Here is a 20,817-nt window from a genome sequence, read left to right as displayed (position 1 = left end):
TCTATCCCATAAAACCCAAAAATTTCTATTATTGTACTGAAAATAGCTGTTGCGTTATGAGGATATGGACATAAACGAAAACCAATTATTCTTTTTTGTAAAACCCAATCGTCATCAACGTAGTGCGCTGTGACACATAAATATCCAGTTTTATTACACCCCTCCCACACATCAGAAGTGCAAGACACAATAGCATTAAAAGTCCTAAAATTATCAACAAGAGATTGTCTCATTGCATAAAAAACTTTCATGCAATCAGAACGAGTTGTGTTTCTACTTACCCATTTAAATTGTGGGCAAAGGTTGTCTGGATGAATTCTTCGAAGGAGGCATCCTCTGCAAAAGAAATAGGCAATTCGGCACTAGCTAGAAATTTAGCTAGTGCCTCACGAGCACGTTGTGCATTGTATGTAAAATTTTGTAAACCATGTGCTGTAGTGTTTGTTGGTGGGAGTCCACACTTCCACCTTGGTGCAACGGTAGACATATTTTCCAATGTCTATCCAGATGACCAGTACCCCCACCCTTTTTATTAGAAAAGTGATTTTTACAATATTTACATACCGTACGAATTTCCATCTCACCTGTTTTTGGATTTGGTCGGGGCTCCTCGGTGAAATGCTACCATGCCGGAGAAGTTCGCGGTCTTTTTCCTCTACTGCGTTCTCCAGCTTCTTCGTTGTATACTGAAGCATTATCCACCGGAGCATTTTCTAGTTCAGTGGGGGTGGGGTTGGAAGGCATCATTTCTTCCTCAAAAAATGTCTCCTCACTAAGCTCAGGAAGAGCAGTGAAATTTGAGAAATTTGGTGAGGCCATTTTCTGGAAATTGATAGAACTTGATTGAACTTTGTAAATGAAAGAGCTAGAAAATGAATGAACACGAGAAAAAAGCTTAGAATCAAAATCAAAGAGAGAAATTGAGAGATAGAATGAGAGTGAGATGAGAAGATGAGAGTGAATTGTTGTGTGGGATTTCTGGTGGAATTAAGGGGTATTTATAAGGAATTTTTGGGTTAAAATTCAGTTTTTTCCCGTTGGGCCCTTCGCGGGCCAACGTGCGGCATGTGACGGATCTCCCGTTTGGCCCATCACGTGCCAAACGGGAGGCACGTGACGGGCCAAACGGGAGGCCCGTCACGTGCCGAACGTTGGGCCCGTAAAGGGCCTACTGGACCAAATGAAATGGGCTTCTTCGTGGGCCTTTCACGGGCTTGGGCCGGGCCGAATAAGGGTTGTGCCGCGGGCCTCCACGTGCTTGGGCCGTGCTTGGGCCGCGAGCTGAGAAGTTGAGGCCTAGCCCTTGTCCATTACACGTGCCGTGCCGGCCCGGCCCGTAACAGTAACGAACGAGGCCGTGCCGAATCATGCACTATTACGGGCTGGGCCGGGCCGTCCATGGACGGTCCGGCCCATTTGACACCTCTAAGGTTGAAGGATACTTTTGCACAGGAGCTTCTAGTGTCATTATCTAAATTTACAAAGATAACTTTAATAATAAAACTTAATTATCAATCTACATATTTTACTTTTTCCAAATCAAATTAAAAAACATATGTTTTTAAAATAGTTATTTAAAAATTAAAAATTAAAAATCTTTAACAAGTATAATATGCTAAATTTTATTCAAATATTTTTAGTAATTATCAAAATTTTTAAAATAACAACAATAAATAAGAAATTTAATAGATGAATAAATTTTTCCTATCAATAAAAATAATTTATTTTTAAACAAAATTTTAATTAATAAAATTAAAATTATATTTTTTTATATTTTAATATTGACCATAAAAATAGAAATAAAACTAACTATAAATGTGTGATAAAGTATGTCTACTTTTGTCATTATACATCTCCACAAAAATTTTATACACAATTTACCAAACACCTAAATTTATGCTTCTTTGTATTCACAACAGTTCTGTTAAAATATTTACCAAAAACATATATGTTGTAACATCTTTCTTTTAAAAGGTAACTATTACAAAGATACGAATACCCAAATATATTACAATAGTTGAAAACACGTACTACACAAAAATTTGAACAAATTTAAAATTTCACACCATAAAGTCTTAAATATGTACACACTCGTAATTATTTAAAATATAATGGTGCCCCCTTTTAAACTTTTCTTACAACAGGTCGGTTTCATATGTACTAACACGCCAGTTTGGCACCTTGCTCATCCTCCACTTTAATTCAGTGTAGTTTTTCCCTTACCTACAACACAAGTATAAATAAATTGATGAGCTAACACTCAGTAAGTAAAGTCAAAGTCTCACGTGAAGGTTTAAACTCATATATACTCATGCTTTACTTCTTTTTCTTTTTCTCAGGGCCCTAGAGAATGCTGCCTGCAAAATTTTAACTTATTTAATTTGTCAATCATTAGCTTAATAACTTCTATTGAGCTCTGCGCTCTTATGAAGGCACCTGACCTTAAAACAAACTTTGAGTAATTACTTAGGCAGTTTCTCCTGTGGTCTTATTAATAGACCTTAAACTTTCTTTTTTCTATAAAGTGAATGCAACACTTTAACATAGTAAATATGGAGAAACTGAATATTTATTTGGGTAAATGAAAAGTTATAACCAGAACATAACAAATATAAACAGACTGAAAATAACTTTCAAAATACTTTAACTTGTGTTGTAGGTGAGAACTTTACTTACTTTGTCTCAGCTTCCCATAGGAAAATATACTCCTAACCAATATAATAACAATCACAATACTATATCAGTAACCAAAATAACTTAATAATACTAACATAATAACTAAACATATGGTACTACTATTCTATTTTTACTTCCCATTTTTACTTCACTTTCAAGTCCATAAATTTGTCCAGTCATGTTGTCCATTAAGTCCAATCATTTGGTCCTTCAGTCCTTTCTCCAGAGTCTGTAAAATTCACATATACAGTATTCATAGGTATAGTACGGTATTGTTCAATCATACAGTATGGTTCATGCATAGGGTACTATTCACATGTATGGATACTATTCACATATACGCTATTATTCACGTATAGGTGTACATTTACGCATATGAGTACTATTCATGCATATAATGACTACTTATGCATTCAGAAACTATTCACGATTTCACGTATACCGGCACTATTCAACATACGAGTATTATTCATGTTTACGATAATTAAGTATTTTAACGACTTCTAATGGATTAACCTAGATTATTTACTTAAGCAGTACCATAGTAAATCAAAACTATAAAGCATAACGAGTTTAGAACTCGTACCTTATCAGTAGAACTCTGACCCTCGAAGACTAGAACTAGAACCTCCACTAGGAAGTATTTTAAAGAGAGGAACAAAGAAAGAATTTCGTTTTTGAAATTCTAAGATAATGAATAATGAATTATGAAATCCTATTTATAAAAAAATTCTGGAGTACTATGTAATTACTATGCATAATAAAATATTATTTATGCATAGTGTTTTTAATAAAATAATATTTTCTGAAGGCTTTCTAAGTTCTTCTTCATCCTTCTTGATTTCTCTTTTCTCTTTTTTTTAAAGGGTTATACTATTCATTAGCCCATTACTATTGGGCCTGTCACTACTGGCTTACTACTATTCATTGGTCCGTTTGTTAAAACAAACTTCAAAATTTCTATTCTTATACTTGCCCTTTTAAGTTTCTGATTTCTCCATCGTACTCCTTGATTTGTACTTATCGATAGTAAATTTTTACTAAATTTCATCAAGTCATCTTAACCCTTAATTATTTATTCACAAAAGGCCTTTTTTCTTGAAACTAACACCTCAAACTATCAAAATTGAAACCTGACTTCACCATTAAATCTCTAATATTCCTTAATGTCTTCTCCATAATTTTAAATATCGATTGATATTTCCAATGATATTTTCCTCAAAATATTAACCAAGGGTAAAATCATCCAAATATTGTTCCGATAGTTATTCCAACGGTCAGAATACTGTTCTTAACGGTTAAGGACAAAATCATCCAATCTTAATTCCAATGGTCAAGAATGGCTAGTTTTTTTTTACCTTATAAATAATTGAGTTTTCTAACCTTCATGTTCACCCACAAATTTCACTCTCTAAAAATGTTCCTCAACAATCTCCTTCTTCTTAATTTTTATGATTATTGTTTGTTAATAGCTATAAACTTTATTATGGTAGCTATCATCATCTTCTTACTTATAGTTATAATTTTGTGTCACTACGATGCTAGAGCATGGAATCGACATGTACGAAAACTTCAAGTTGTACAAGAACATCAAGATTAGTTTTTGTATTGTATTTTATTGTAATTTCCTCATTAAAAAAGTGCTTTATTTATTGAAATATAAAACGAGATGTTACATATGCTTCTGGTCACAGCAAGCAAGAGTAAGAATTCTCAACAACACAGTAGTGTCCAACTGACCCTAAACCATTAAATCACAAACGCCCATTAAATTTATAATTATTTTTGTTCTTATATGATTCAGCCTGTACAGAAGATCATGGAAGTTCCCCATCCATTGTTATGAAAAATAAAAAATTAAGTTGACTGCTCGTCGTCCTCTCACTCATTTTCCATACTTTTAATTAATTAATTAATTATTTATTTATTTTTGTGTGTCTTTCTGTTATAGGTTGCAGGTGTCTTTAGTTACAGGTTCTTTTGCAACACTAGCTTTCTCATCTCCAATATGGTTGGCCCACAAGAGGACGTTGCAATCGGAGACAACCCTGTAACTTGCATCAGAGTAACTTCATCCAGTTTGCCTCATGTTTGTGCCTCTTATAACTTCACTACTAATTCTCACGTTCCAATGAGTAATTTGATTGATATACACATGGGTTGGCATATACCTAGGCATTCGTTTCATAGGTTCGAAACACAATTTAATCTTTTTACTACATCATTTTCATTCACAAAAATTTAAAATTCATTTCAAGTCTTTTTATTTAAATCTATGAATTAAAAGAACATATATGTTGTGTTATGGCCCGGTTTTTACTATACTTTTAAACAATAAAATAAAAGAATAAAAACTATTCTTTTTGAGTTAGTGTTTAAAATCACATTTTTAAAAGAGTCTAATGAGAAAAAAAAAATATAAAATTTGCTAATAAACAATACAAATATTTAAAAAATGTCTCCAAAAGCTAGTACATTAAACCTTTTTAAATGAGATTTTCTGATATTATACAGAAATCTGTTACACAGTACAATTTATTTATATATCTCAAGCGATTAGAAAATAGAAGCCCAAGTTTATCACAATAATTAATCGATTATATAAATGTATATATATAATATATATGAATATAATATGATCAGTACTGTCCGTTGGTGGAAAATGCAGGCACTAACAATGCACATGTTGAGCTACGCTGGAAGGGCAGACATGCAAGTCTTGGTGGCCAAAGACATCATCCCTGACCCAGAGTTTCTTGCTCAATGCTTTGAAGACGCCTTGTATGAAATGAAAGAAGCTGCCTTAGACACCGTCAAACCCTGCTAAGATTTGTTGTCTCTTGGTAGCATAAATGCATACTAACAAATAAAATACAATATCGTATTTGTTGACTAAAGAAATATATAAATTTTTAATAAGGTCTCGTTCATTTTATCAATTCGAGTTTTGTTATAGTAAAAAATTTTCAGAAATAATCACATCTAACTTTCTTATTATAGTAAAAACTTCTCACATAAAGTCACATATCAACTCGAATTAAAGACAACATTCTATACCATGTAGTAAAGAAATAAAAACTGTTGTATTGTATTCTGAAATTGAAATATAGAAAAAGGACGTTATATTTATACGACTATTCTATTTTGAAAAGGACACTAAAGACAACATTCTATACCATATTATATTTCACTGTAGCTTGTTAACCCATAATTTCGGCTTCTAGAAGCTAACACCAATTGTAAGTTGATGTCCAGCACATCCTGAAACGAAGTCATGAAATTGGGCCAGAGTAGTCAATTCTATATAATCTCACAACAAAATTGACACCAAATCGTATATTCGTGGTTAATACACGATTTGTTGAGTAAAGAAATATATAGATTTCTAATCGGGGTTAATACACGATTTCGGTGATGTTTAAAATTTACGTTGACGACAAACCTTAATTTTACAATCTCTTTTATAGCTAGCCTGTAGAAGTTAGAGATGTCAAAAGGGCCGTGCTGGGCCCTTCTAACCCCAGGCCCATGGCAGGCTTGGGCCGTGCCAGGACCGGGCCTGAGGAGAAACCCTCAGGCTCAGCACTGGCCCTAGTCTATAAGGGCCAGGGCCGAGCCTGGGCCCAGGCCCTTCACGGGCCGGCCCTGGCCCTTTTAATTTTTTTTCAATATTTAATTAAAAAAAAAGAAAATATATCATATGTCCCCAAAAAATGTGATTTTATTAAATTGAGATAATACAAATAAGTACACATAAATGATCAACTCGTTAAAAACCTTGTCATGTAAACCTCGTGGTGAGATTGGGACAAAACCTTAGTGAAGGAAAAAAGAGTGCAGTATTCTAGGATAAGTAAATTACAAAACCTAAGTGCTTCTAGAAGATTCTGTTATGTCTAAACTCAATCTTAACCTAATTTTCTTAATGCACTTGAGTTTCACTTATGATTAGCAATATTTTTAGGATTTTTTTTTAATTTCAAATTTGATGACAAAAAAGGTAATATATCATATGCCCCAAAAATATGTGATTTTATTGAATTAATATGAATAATTATAAGAAAATGATTAGTTGACCAGACGGCATAAGTCGGCCAATTGGCCCTAAAATGCCTCAAACCTCATTAAAATTTCATGTCGCGGGCCTGGCCCTTCGCGTGCCTGGGCCGTGCCTAGCCGGTGCCTGGCCTTCCGGGTCCCGGGCCCGTGCCTAGCCATTCGCGTGCCTGGGCCGTGCCTGAGCCGTGCCTGGGCTGCGGGCGTCAAACATGAGGCCCAGCCCAGGCCCTTCTGGCGTGCCGTGCCGGCCCGGCCCATAACAGTACAGGGCCGGGCCGTGTCGAATTTACTACTGTAGCGGGCTGGGCCGGGCCGTCCATGAACGGCCCGGCCCAATTGACACCTCTAGTAGAGGTTAAATGGTTAATGCAGGCCTCGTAATCATCGTAATTAGCAATTGTGCGTAAAGAAATATATAGACTTGATTGGTGCATTTTCCAGGCATTTACAGACTTAACAAGTGAAGCTTAAATTTTTGTTTTCATGACACACACTCACAAAATGATGTGATGAGCACTTATACACTTAATTATATGATGCATATTAGTACTTGTACGCAATGCATTTATATCTTTTCCCTGAAATAATTCAAAGATCATTTTTATTCAAAAGCTCTCACGCAGCAAAACTGCTAGCTAGTATGCATTACAAAAAATGTTTAATATTTCAGTTTACCATAAACCTATCAGATATCATGTATATAGTGATCCTAATTTCACCTAGTTTTATCACGATGATGATAATAAAGGAAATTGATTACTAACAACAAATATCACGGTATAAGGCATACTAAATCACAGTAGGGAAAAAAAAAAAAAAAAAAAAAGACATACGAATACCACTGTACAAAAACTTTTTTATGTCATCATATATATGTTCTAAATTTAGTAATTTAGAATGTTGCAATGTTGAGTTGTGAAGTCCAATTATACCCAAGTAATTATTTCCTATGCAAAAGATTTCACAGATCAACCTTGTAACTTCATTATATTAGATGACTATTAAAGAAATTAGATAAAAACAGATAGTTGTGAGGTATGTGATTTTCTCTTGTAGACATCTTCTACATGATAATGAATAGTCTCAAATTAATTGAGGCAAACCTCTAAAAATTCTGGCCCTTTTTGTTTTTGTTTTTGTTTCCATTTTTCACGTTTTTTGAAGCTAAAAAATGAAAATGCATTCTGAAAATGCGTTTGGCACAAAACTTTTTAAAAAACAAAAACAAAAACGTTTTTGTCTTTTTCTAAAAAACTGAAAACGGTATAATACCGTTTTCATTTTCTTCTTTTCCTTTTCTCACTCACGGAAGAGGGGAGAGTGCAAACAACCATTGGAGCTTGACTGGAACAAGCTTCTCTATGAACGAGACAACAGCCCGCCACCATCTTCTCCGACTGCCCGCCACCATCTTCTACCGTTTTTATCGTTTTGTTTATTTAATATATTTAATAATATTATTTATTTAATATATTATTATTTAATATATTTAATAATATTATTTATTTAATATATTATTATTTTAAATATAATTACATGTTTTCAAAAATTAAACCATTAAATGCAGTTCAGTTTTTTTTAAAACTGAAATCAATATCTGAATAAAATTACTAAACGCATTTTCAGAAATAATTCAAAAATGAAAACGAAAACGTTTTCATTTTCATTTTCATACAAAAAACAAAATCATTTTAAAACTAATTCCAAACGCACCCCCTATTTATTCATTTTTATTTGATTTCCTTTTCCAGGCAAGAACTGAAAATCCTCAAGTCTATGTCATTACCATTTTCAACCTGTTGTTATCATAAGGACAAAAAAATTATTATAATGAACTTACTTTTGAAAATAGACAGAATCAACCAACTATGATTGCACAACAATTATAATGACGATTAGCAAATTTTGATAATGACAGCAGCAAGTTTAATTGAAGATGGCTTTAGGCTACAGTAAAGAGATTTCCATTATCATGAAAATAAATAAATTATGATATAGAATATAACATACTTGATACTTCTAGAAATGGAGTTAAAGAGTACAACTGTTGTGGGTGCACAATAAGTATTATAACGATCATGAAATTATGATAATGGCGCTAAGTCACCAAGACTCAGCCAGCCAATTCCTACACTACAGAGATTAGCCAAAAACCGAACACAATAGAACACAAGCAATACTCAATTTACCGAAACTCTTTTCCAACCCTTTATTAATCTCATATAAAAGGAATACACAAGGCTAAGGCTTAGGATTACACACTCAGAATCTCTCTCAAATTCCTTCCTCCCTTCTCCCTCAACAGTAGCCCGGCCACTCTATTTATAGACAAGTGTGGCTGACAACCCCAGCCACTTAGGTTTAGTTGGCTCACCAACTCCCGCCACGTGTCCCCACACTTAGGCGCATACAAAATCCCACTAACACGTCCCCCTGCACGTGATAGCATCATCAGGCTTATCTCTAAGCCACTAACTCGGTTTGACCCACTCTGCCATGTTTCTCGGTCATGGGCAGCAAGTCACTCTGTTGGGCACGCCACCTGGCACACACGCACGCCCCATGATCTGCTCTGCACAGATAAGGGTCCACATGGCGCCCAACTCTCGCACATGTCTAGCCAACCACTTGACTGAGTCGCCCCCACGACTCGCGCCACCAGTGATCCACTCCCACGGATCTCGCGCACCACTTAGCCGTTGTACCGCGCCACAACGTCCACAAAGTCGTGAATCTCGCAACAGCACCAAGGGTGCCTAGTCAGCACGCCACGCGGCCCACTAGCGCCTATTTCGGCCTCTGTCCGAACCAACCCACCAAGGTTTACCTATGCGCGCAGTCTGCCTTGCGCGCGCGCACGCTCTGCCTCCTGCCAGCGCGCACAGCGTCCTGCCAACGCGCACCGTCTGTGCACTGCTCTCGCGACATCTAATCTCAAGGGCGCACTGCTACCTGCCAGCTCCCCTATCTCCTTTGTTGCTCCCATCTGGCCCGGCCTTGGTCTGCAACATCCTCATGCCTTGCAACTCGCTTGGGTGATCTTCACACCCCTTCCTCAGCCCATGGCACCATGCAAGGTCTTCAGTGTGCCGTGGCCGAGTCTCGTATTCAAGGGTCTAATAAAGTATGTTTACCTACACATAATCGGAATGACCATGAATCGGAGTGGGTAGGATTCAGAGTGGGTAGGATTCGAAGTGAGGAATCGGAGTCAGAATAAGCTGTTTACAGTGATAGGATTCAGAATCGGAGTCATTCCAAATCTCATCCATACGTTTACTTACACCCAGAATCAGAATGAAAAAGTGTAAAAGTACTAATATACCCTTTAAATCAATTTGATATTTTCAATTTAAAAAATATATTGTGTACTTATTATATTAAAATTAATCATAATTAAAATATTTAGTGTAATAATTGGGTACTAAAATAATAAATATAAATTGTACAACTATTTAAAATATAAAAATAAATTTTAAATAAAATAAATATAAATAAAAAATAGTGTTAAAAAATAAAATATATTATTAATTTATTAAAAATAAAGTACATATTTATTATATTAAAGTTAACAATAATTATGCTAATATTATAATATTAGGCAAATAAAATAATAAATATATGTTGCATTTATTATTTTTTGAATTTTATTTTTAATTGTGTATTTATAAGTAAAATAAGGGTATAATAGTAAATTAATATTAATATTAGGAATAGGAGTCTCAATCCCAAGGGGGGGCATGGGAGTGCCAATCCATTTCTCAATCTCAAATTTGAGTAGGGTCCACCAATCTCACTCCTATTCCAGGATAAAAAAGAGCAAGTAAACATGGGATTGACTCTCATTCCCCACTCACATTCTTTAATCCTGGTAAGTAAACATGCTATTATTTAATTTCATTATCAATGCCAAAAAAGGAAATAAAATCAACTAAATGAAAAACAAAAAATAAAAGTATTTATAATTTATTAAACATACCATTATGAAAAAATAATCAAAATATACAAAAGGCCAAAATGTACCGCAAATAATTAATTTTTACGCAATATACAGAATTATACTATTATGAAAAAGTAGAGAGGTTGTAAACCAGCAAGAATACGATGTCAAGTTTTGATAGTAAAGGATGAGTGGGTATCGTCTTCACAGGGATTGAGTATCAGATTGCTGCTAAGTACCGCGATTATCATAACTCAACTTTATCTAGGCAACTTAATTGAGAGAACAAACTAATTAAAACGATAAAAGTAAACTAATAAAGCAAGTAAAAAGAGGTGGATCGAAGAGAATTCTATAATAAAAGTTAGCTAGGGGTTTTGATTTCACCTCACTAGACAATGTCTATCCAAATCAAGAGCTTGTTAAGAAATTTCACTCTAATCATTAATCACAGGTTTTCTAATGTAATCTTACTCCTCCTGAGTACCAAGCAAAATAATACGTAAAATGAATCAAGTAATATCCCAATTAAACCAATCCATTAAGCGTTTATTAAGCATAAACCCATTTAGTGATTACCCAAATTATATTGGCCTCCCGAACTCAATAAACTTAGGTTGTGTTTCCCAAATCCCAATATGTGCAAATGACTTTCCTAAGACTAAATCCACATAACTAAATCTCTAATTCAATGGATAATCAAATTAGACAATAAGCATAGAGAAACACAAATGATTAGAAATGAATTTAATTAACAAGCACTAGAATTTTCAAAACATTGCCATGGTAAAATTACATCTATCCCCCTAACATAAGAAATCTAGCTCAACATAGAGAAATCTATAACTAATCTTATCAAGAAATCCATAAATGAAAATATGTTCAACACAATATCCACAAATATAAATCTCAAGAAAGACTAGGGTGAGAGAAAGGAAGAAGGAACTCTTATGGAGATGAAATTCAAGCTTGAATCCTCCAAGAATCCACCACGAATCCTCCAAGAATCATCAACTCAAGCTCCTCTCTCTAGGAATTTTGGCTCTCTATCTTGTGTTTCCTTCCCAATTCTCCACCATCTTGGGAAAATGAGCCTTCTCCCCTTTTATATCTTTCCAAATCAGCTCAAATTGATAGCATTTCGTGTGGAGGTGCTGCAGCGGATCAATTTCTCACTGCGGCGCCGCTAAGGTTTTTGAAAAAATCCTAGCGAAACTGGCACGACCACTGTAGCGGATCATTTTTCCGCTGCAGAGGATGAGTGGGAAGGCAAATGGACGCTGCAGTGCACCATTCATGCACTGGTCTTGGGCAGGAAATCTGCTGTAGTAGATGAATTTCTCGCTGCAGCGGGTGTCTAACTTTGTGGAGGATTTTCACCTTCTATATGACCGAATTAGTGTTGGATGTCTCGCAAAAGTTGTAGCTCTACCTCTTATCTTTCCAACGCCACCAAGATCACCTCATTTGGACTTCGGATGACATAGTATTCCCTAAATACTGAAGTATATTTTGAAGTTAAATTTTCGCTCCTTTTATTCCATTTTAACTTTAACCTATACAAAAACAAAATAAAAATACATTAAACTAATAAAAATGCTTAAAATTTTACAAATACTCAAGCTCAAAAATACTTGAGTTGTGAATAAAATACTCACTCATCATTGAGGAAACTTTACTTTACCATAGAAAGCACTTATCTCTTGCAAAGTATTGAGATTCTGGAAACCTAACAAGCAGGAAAATCAATCTCAATGAGACTAATGAATCATGGAAATGTAATTGATATCAATGTTTTGTGTATTTTAAGCTAGTTTCCCCTTTATTTGGTTTCTTTATAAAAAGTTTCCTGATTTATTTAGTGGCTAGAAACAATATAATACTGCACACATTACTATCAATAAATTTTGCCCAAGTCATTCACAAAAAGTTCTCTCTAAATTCTCCATGGCATCAGAGCATTCATAAACTGGCACGAGCTAAACCCAATGGATGAACCCACCACCCAAAATCAAAGTTTAAAATCACATATACCTCGTCAAGTGTCAATTTTATGGACAATAAGATCCCTCCTAGGGCCGGCAATATGGGTCATGACACAATGACACGACTCGAAAATGATACGAGTTTTGCAGGTTAGAGTTGAGAAATAAGAGGTTCGGGTCAGAATTGGGTCGACCTGAAATTGACACGAAAAACACAGGTCAATTTCAGGTTAGACCCGCCTAACCCGAACACGACACGAAACTCGTAAAAAACTAAAAAATACATATATTTTTCATACTCAAAATCTTATACTATTATTTGCTTAATTTCAATGGATGTTATTATAATTTAGTGTGTTACGAATTTTAAGTTATTTTTAATATGTAAAAAACTAAATAAAAGTATACAATTTTCGTGTCAATTTCGGGTTCACGGGTCAATTTCGTGTCACGGGTCATTTTCGGGTCGTGTCGTGTTCGTGTTGGGGTTTTTAAAAATTTCGTGTCACGGGTCGTGTTCGGGTTGACTGTAAATTTAGAAAAAACGATCAAAACATGACACGTGACACGAATTGCCACTCCTAGTCCCTCCATTTAATACGCCAAGAAACTAGGGGTTGTTCTTTTGCATTTTTGAGTTAGAGTGACTTGAGTATCTTGAGTTGAGTTTGAGTTATAACTTGAGTTGAAGTTGTAACTTGAGTTTGTGTTTTTATGTGTACATTTGAGTTATGATTTGAATTGAGAATCTTTTTGTGAACGAGGCCTTTGAGTTTGTATTTGGGTGAGTCAAAACATAAATTTTTATTTAGATAGTATTTTAATAAAAACTCAATGGTGATGAAAAATTTTAATAGGGTATATGGGTGGGGTTTTATTCGTCTTTTCGTTGTGAATGCATAGAAAAAAAATCATCTCAATCAGAAATAAAGCGAAAAAGTTATGACATTTTTAAGAATAGAAAAAATATTGTTCATTAACTTGAGTTCGAGTTTATGAACTCGAGTTGAAAAGAAAACTTGAACTCGAGTTTAGCCCTAAACTCGAGTTCAAACTCAAATTTTACAAAAGAACATAAACTTAAATAAAGTTGTAACTCGAGTTCAAATTTTTTCTGAGTTTTGTTGCAAAAGAACAAGTCATGCGTCCTTATCAAGTGTAAATTTTATGGACAATAAGGTCATTCCGCCAAGAGATACATGTTCTTCTAACATATGCCAACATTACAAACGAAACACCACCTCAATCTCATTCTAACATATCCCAATGGCTCCTTGATTCAGGAGCGTCACATCATGTTACAACAGACCTTAATAGCTTCTTTCTCCCTTTGTTCTAGATATATCGGCTCCGATGACATCATGCTTGGACCTCTCCATTTGTCCACACCAGATATGCAACCCTTTCTTCTCCTTTTAAATCTTTTCTTTTGTCAAATGTTATTTGTGTTCCCAATATGAAAAAGAATTTAATTTATGTTTCTTAATTTGCCTAAAGAATAATGTTTCCATAGAATTCTCAACCTTCTTTGTTTGAAGGATCTTTGCACGGAGCCATTCCTACTACATGGTAAGATTAGGGTCAATTTAATAGTGCTGTAGATTTTAAAAAAAAAATTGTTGTTAGTTGTGTTTAAAAAAAAAATAGCTGTTACAAAAAATAGCGAAGTATTTGGTAAATTATAATTATAAAAGTATTGATTTTAAGGGTATAATGAACGTTTCATTAATTGTACTTTAAAGTGATTGCCGTACAATTTAAAAGTCAAAGTTGTCTTTGGGCTGCTTTTGATTTTGACTTTAAATTCTTCAAAAATTCTCTAAGAATCACTTTTTATGATCTTTACCAAATATAAATTTTAACTGTAAATGACTAAAGAATTGATTTTGGATTCTAAAAATCACTACCAAATCTACCCTAAACATGGCTTGTATAAGTGGCCACAACAGTCATCTATCGCCACACCAATACTTGCGTTCTCCATCAACAAAGTATTTGCTTCTAAGTGGCATGCTTGTCTTGGCTACCAGTCCTAAATTTTTAATCATTTTAGTCTATTCTCTATGTCTAGAACTATCTACTTCAGAACATATATTTACCGAAAGAAAAATCTGCTTCTTTCGATACGACCTTTTCTTCTCATTCGTGTCACTGCAGTAAGATGCATAAATTACGATTTTCGGACTCAACACTTCTAAATTCTTCTATAGTTCTTTTGTTGACTCACATAATAATTTTAAATATTATACAATTTTCGTCGATCATTTCACCCGTTATATTTAATTCTATTATTTAAAAATAAAGTCTGATGTCTTTAAAGTTTTTATACATTTTAAATCAATAGTTTAAGAATTTTTTTTAAGCAATCAATAATCACCTACATCGATAAATAGAGGTGAATTTATTGCTTTAAAAGAACTTTTATTTCTAAATTAAGTAAATAACAGAGTTTAAAATTATTTAAAATAAATAACATACGTTTCTTTTACGATCGGTAAAAAAATAATTTACTTAATTATTATAAATGTGGAAATGTGTATATGTGGAAGGCTCAAAAAGTTGGTATTTTGTGGACAGAATTTTGAGTGCGTAAGATATATCATAAAATCACCACACTATCCTCGTCCCCAATTAAAGTTCCTCTTACCCTTCCATCACTTTCTTTTATGCCGTGTCCTACCAATCATGCACTGAATATCTCCACATGACCAATCACTATACTTTTTTTTTTTTGTTTTTTTAATATCCCCGAGTCTCAAGTTTCTTCAAACAAACATATATATACACGCATCAGCATTACAGAACTCTCTCTCTCTCTCTCTCTCTCTCTCTCTCTCTCTCTGTATGAAAAGAAAAGAAGCCCAAACATTTTTTCCCTTTTTAATGCCACCTTCACTCGTCAAAGTCAAGCAACAAAACACCACAATTAATGAACAACTCTTAACACTCCATTTCTCATTGCCTCATAGTCATAGGCATATATGTAGCACACTGGTCTCTTGCCATGACATTCTTCTCGCCTTAGCTTTTTCTTGGCTTTGTGACCGTCAAACTTTGGCTGAGAATTGTGGTTTCTGACTGTTTCTCTTCTTTCTTCTAAGGAGTAGCCTCCTTAGCAAATCAAACCCGCCGCCCTTTTTCTTGCTCGGCACAATAGCCAAAGTCACAGCTGCATTGTTACCTGGTTTGCAGCTTGAAGTCCGACATGCAACCGGGGTATGTACCGCAACATTAGAAGATTCGGTGGCATTCTGACCATCAGATTGAGGAAATGATGGCTTCTGAGTATCTCCACTGCTTGCAGTGTCTTTGACTTTTTGACAGTTGAGATTCTCCGCTTTAGCATCATCCTCAGCCAGCATTCGGTCGCGTAGGGAAGAGCGCTTGTTTAACTTCTCGTCCTTGGTGGCTGTGTCGGAGAAAACCCTATCTAAAAGGGCAGCTTCCCTCGGGGTAGCTAGCGCTTTCAGCTGTTTTCCGAGGTTGGCTATTGTTTCTTGGCACTCTGCTAACTTTGCTGATGCTGTTGTGATCTCCCAGCCCTGAAAAATTTAGTAAACCTTCCATATTAGAGTACTTAAGCAGTTTAATTTATTGTGTAATGTCTCAGATTAAGGTACCAGGCTGCAGACAATGTATTCAATTTCTCTAACATAAAAGTAATTGCTTTCAGTACATCAAAATTCAAGTTTGGAATATATTTTCCAAAGAAAAAATAAAAAGGTGGGAGTGGACTTACAGATTGAGATTGCCTTTCCTCTTGGTTTATTTTGCACTTTGGAGTTTCCTTCATTGGATCACTGACAATACAGCCCTCAGATCAGAATTTCTTATTAAGAGCAGTTACTGTTTAGTTTCACAAAAGGAAAATCCAAGAGACAAAAGTTTACCTTTCTAGCTGGAGTTGGAGCTCAAGACATGTCGCTTCTAATTCTTCGCAACAGTTACGTTTGTCCTCCAATTCAACCTCTAAAGATGAGACCTTCTGGAAAACTTCATTCAGTTTAGCTTTGGTAACATTTAGCTGAGTATCAAGATCGTCGTTGATCAACTTCTCGTTTTCAATCTGGTGTTCGATCGTCCCCTTTGTTTCTTTCAAAGCCTCCAGTTCTGCTTGCAAGCTCCCAACTCTTTGTTGTGATTCTTGAAGTTGTATCGTCAAATCCTTGCCTTTTTCTGTTGCCGAATTTAGCCTAGCTTCCATGTCTGACTTTGTAGATATGACATTCTTGAGTTCATTCTTCAATTTTCTATTTTCTTCTTGCAGTGTGTACTGAGCCGTGTCCACTTGGATCAATGCATTTCTGTCTTCTTTAGAATTGAGCAAGGGCCAACCAAGGGACCGCTCTTCAGATTGAACCACATCCAATTCCTCAGTTGGAAGACACACTTGCAGATCATTTTCTCTCTGGGGCTCGTCCCAACCAAAATGCTTCTTGATTTTGTCCCTTGTGCTTGCGGCCTCCTTAGGCGCCACATAGTTATTCAAAATCCAGTCCAAAGTAGATGCCACTTCCTCCGCAAATTTTTCAAGATCGGATTTTCCATTCAGCAGATCATCACAAGTTTGAAGAAATCTTTGTAGAATGGCATCTAGTCCCGAGCGTGTCCACTGGAAAACACGAATAAAGTAGTCCACTGGCGTTGCTGATGGTTTTAACTTCTGATCCTTTTCTGTTGCAGTATTCAGAGAGTGATCCTCAGCTAAAGAGGCGGGGTTTAATTCTTGAATCAGCTTAATGATTTTACAGATTGATTCACTCAGACCATGCTGAATATGTCTGTTTCCACTTACTTCTGGTGCAGTGTTTTGGACCAGAGACCATTTTGGAGAATTCCAAGGGAGGTACCCACTTATGGGAAGAGTATCAGCTTCTGCAAGAGTCAAAGACTTGGTGGTTTTATCAGCTTCACGGGTTGTTGGAGAGTTGACAAAACCAAGAGCAATTTTGATATCCCCAAGTAGCTCTTCTAGACTTCTTTTCGAAACATGCTTTTGCTCCAACATTGCTCTCAAAACAACCTGAAGCCAGTCAAAAGGTTTCTCATGTGCCCTGTCTTCTGCAACTGAAACCAGATCCTTGCAAGTTAAACTCGGATAACCATTTCCAGAAGGTTTGTCAGCCGAAACTATCGCCAACTTCTCCATTTCGACGAAATCATCCATTAAGCTAATGTCTGAAACTTCAAAGGCTTTGCGGTAAGGTGGATCCTTGACTTTCTCATTCTTGAAATGTTCCAACTCAGAAATTAGAGCATTAGCCCAAGATCCAGAAGAACTAATAGCATCATCACTGCTTATGTCGAAATCCGAGGACATAGACAGTTTATTTGCCATATGACTACCTCTTGTCAGCTCTATGGATTTCTGGCCTTTATGAAGCTCCAGGAGCTGCATGTCAGAACCCAGAAATCTGGAAGCAGCTACGGGGCTCTTCCTGTTTAAAAGTTTTTTGAGGGCTTCATTTTCTTCTTCGACGATACACAATCTGTCAAACATGAAATTCATATCTTTGCTAAGAATTTCAGAAGAGTTTTCTACTGCGGCCTCTCTAACAATCAAATCTTTTGTAAGATTTGGCTTTCTTCTTCTCATCAAGTCTGTCTGGTTTCTTCTCTTTACTTGAACGTCACTCCTCATATTCCCAGTAGGACCAGGAAGACGCTTCCGCATTGGAGGTCTAAGTCTTTGACATTCTTGTTCCAACATTGCCATTTTCTTCAAACTCTCTAAATGTTGCTTCTGTGATGCCTCAAAAGACCGACGATAGTACTCCATTTCCTCGTTCCGGATCTGAAGCTCCTTCTCAAGCATGTGGAACTCATATTTTAGAAAAGCATTTTCCTTTTCTGTCGAATCTTGTCTAGTCATTAACGCACTGAATTCCGCTTCAGATTGAGTCTTGCGTCTGTTTAAATCTTCGATCATTTTCTCTTTCACTAGAAGTGCCTTGGTCAGATTAGAATTCTCAACGCTTAGACTCGCAAGCTGCTTACTTGTCTCTGCGAATTTCTCTTCTAATTTCTTCTGCACCTTCTCATATTCTCTTGAAGTCATCATTACCGCATCGCGTATCTTTTGCTCCTGTTCTTCTCGAACAATGCTTAATTGCTTCTTACATTCTTTTAGTGCATCATCTGACTGAATAAATATTTCACTTTCAGCTACTCCCTTGTTTAAAGCTTCGCCTAGTTCTTTCTTTGGGGATACTTTCTCTTGTTCTGCCTTCTCTTTGCCTAAAGAACATTTATAATATTGCTTAACTATGAGCTTCAAATACTTAAAAGAAAGGAAACATTTGGGAAAGTAGGGAGTCACCTGTTACAGTTTCTTCTGCCATTTTTGTGTCTTTCATGTCGGGATCTTCTTTAACATGACAATCTAGGAGGACTGAAGCTAACTTCTCGTTAAGAGTTTTCGCAGATCTCTCAGATCCAACTCCTTTCTCTGTCGGATTTGGGTGTAGCTAATAACATAACAAAATGTTGTGATACATAGTCAGATTCTGATACTAGAATTAATTGTCAACACATATTCTGAGGTGATCACGAGAATAAAAGAAAGTGACTAACATATTGAGGCAGAAAATAAGGCAAAATGGAAGAAAGTGAACGCCAAAAGTGACTGACTTACATCTTCAGTTCTTCGCAAAGGGTTAACAACTTTGTCGGTCACTAAAATCGTCTTCTCAGAAGAAGACTTTTTCCTCCATAGCCATGTTTTGTGATCCATGATTTTAGATTCTATTTGAAGAACAAAAAGGAAACATAAATAAGACTAAGTACCGAGCTAAAAAGATTTCTTGTAACTGAAAACTTCAAGTGAGAATGTTGTGTTATTAACATTTGATCAACACATGTTAAGTTCAGCTTTAATATTTGAAGCAACACTCAATTTAAAGAACAATCCACACAGAATTTTGGAAAGAAGGGAGTTTCAACTAAGTTCAACACTTCCTACTACTTCTCATCAGTTGTAGACCATGAATAAGTACAATAGAAACAGGACAAGTATAAAACAAAAATAAAAAGGCTTCTTGAAAAGAAAGATTGGATGGCCAAGAAGTGGCTCATAACTTTCTATGATCAGAAAATGGGGCTCAATATTTTGTCGTTACCAAATACCCTTGAATTACAGCCCTGAAAACAACGTTGTAAAGGTAGATTTCACACCCAAACAATTAAAAAAATAATAATAATAAACTTTAGACCTCATTGATCCTTCCAAGTTTTTCAACAAAACCATCCTCAATAAGCTTGCAATTCTTAGTGAAACAAACTAATAAAACAAATGGGTCTTGGGATTAGATGATGGTTTTTGGAAAACTGTTGGAACCAAGAAATAAGAGCATGCGTGTCAAAATATCAAAACTCAATAAATAAAATAAAATAAAATAAACCCATGAATTCATGCTGACTAAAACAACAAAAGAACACATGAAAAACAATAAAAATAGAAAAAAAAAAAATTACAACAATTCCTCACCTGGAAAAGTGTATCATCAAAAATGCAAGGAGTACTACTTCATGCAAATATTATCCACTAAGAAGTCTAATAGCTGATAAAAGAAAACCAGAGAGAAGCTGAAAGCAGTTTGGGTTGGACATTAAAGTCAAAAGAAAGTAACAGCTGGAGAGAAGCATTGAGTGTGAGATTGTCATAGGATGCTTGCACCCACCGACAGTTTACCAGAGGGGACATGGATGGTAATAATAATTCACGAGAGACAGAGAGAGAGAGAGGAGAGTAAAAAAGAAAAAGGGGAAACAGAGAAAAAGAGAGATAAAAAAAGGGAAAAAAAAAAGAAAGGAGTCAAAAGAGAGAAGAGCCAAAAGTGAGGCAATTATAAGTAATGGTTTCAATGGTAGTGGAAGAAGATGTGTTTCTAATCTTTTGTTTAGTACCACGCAGGAGAGTGGTTCGTAAAGGACAAACCATATGGGCACTTTTGGTCCCGTTTGGTAGGTTCGTAAGAGTACCAAGATTGGATTGAGTTTGGTGGTGGAACCAACGCGCCAATGAGGATGGTCTTAGAAGAGAGAGAGAGAGAGAGAGAGAGAGAGAGAGAAATCCTTGTAAATGATGATGTCTAGTGTCATTATTGTCTTCCACCATTTCTTTTTTACTCACCTTTTTTTTTCATTAGAGAATTTTTA

At 35.5% G+C, this 20,817-nt stretch overlaps 2 protein-coding genes across 2 annotated transcripts in view; one reads left to right on the top strand and one right to left on the bottom strand.

Annotated features, from left to right (window-relative positions):
• Positions 1–5,534, top strand: part of LOC21410115 (O-acyltransferase WSD1) — an 11,500-nt gene extending 5,966 nt beyond the window's left edge. The window contains exons 6-7 of the mRNA XM_010109608.2: positions 4,628–4,765; positions 5,345–5,534. Coding sequence (XP_010107910.1) covers positions 4,628–4,765; positions 5,345–5,503 — 297 coding nt within the window. The 3' untranslated portion in view covers positions 5,504–5,534. The remainder of the gene's footprint in view (positions 1–4,627; positions 4,766–5,344) is intronic.
• Positions 5,535–15,305: 9,771 nt separating this feature from the next.
• Positions 15,306–20,447, bottom strand: LOC21410114 (filament-like plant protein 7). Its single transcript, XM_010109607.2, has 6 exons — positions 20,147–20,447; positions 19,295–19,404; positions 18,980–19,127; positions 16,551–18,897; positions 16,400–16,460; positions 15,306–16,202 (listed from the first exon to the last, which is right to left on the bottom strand). The coding sequence occupies exons 2-6, from the start codon at positions 19,391–19,393 to the stop codon at positions 15,708–15,710; spliced, it is 3,150 nt and encodes a 1,049-aa protein (XP_010107909.1). The 5' UTR covers positions 19,394–19,404; positions 20,147–20,447; the 3' UTR covers positions 15,306–15,707.
• Positions 20,448–20,817: the final 370 nt, after the last annotated feature.

The sequence above is a fragment of the Morus notabilis genome, unplaced genomic scaffold (genome assembly GCF_000414095.1).
Source record: "Morus notabilis unplaced genomic scaffold, ASM41409v2 Scaffold45, whole genome shotgun sequence".
NCBI classification, from domain to species: domain Eukaryota; kingdom Viridiplantae; phylum Streptophyta; class Magnoliopsida; order Rosales; family Moraceae; genus Morus; species Morus notabilis.
The sequence above is the reverse complement of the archived record's forward strand: the minus strand, read 5'-3'. Positions and strand labels throughout refer to the sequence as shown.

Bases quoted from the DNA above. Each gene is read 5' to 3' on its own strand.
- LOC21410114 (XM_010109607.2), bottom strand. From the start codon at position 19,393: ATGGATCACAAAACATGGCTATGGAGGAAAAAGTCTTCTTCTGAGAAG. The intron at 18,898-18,979 runs GTGACTCCCTAC...AATGTTCTTTAG, and splicing joins GGCAGAAGAAACTGTAACAG to GCAAAGAGAAGGCAGAACAA. The intron at 16,203-16,399 runs GTAAGTCCACTC...TAAATTTTTCAG, and splicing joins AGGAAAGGCAATCTCAATCT to GGCTGGGAGATCACAACAGC.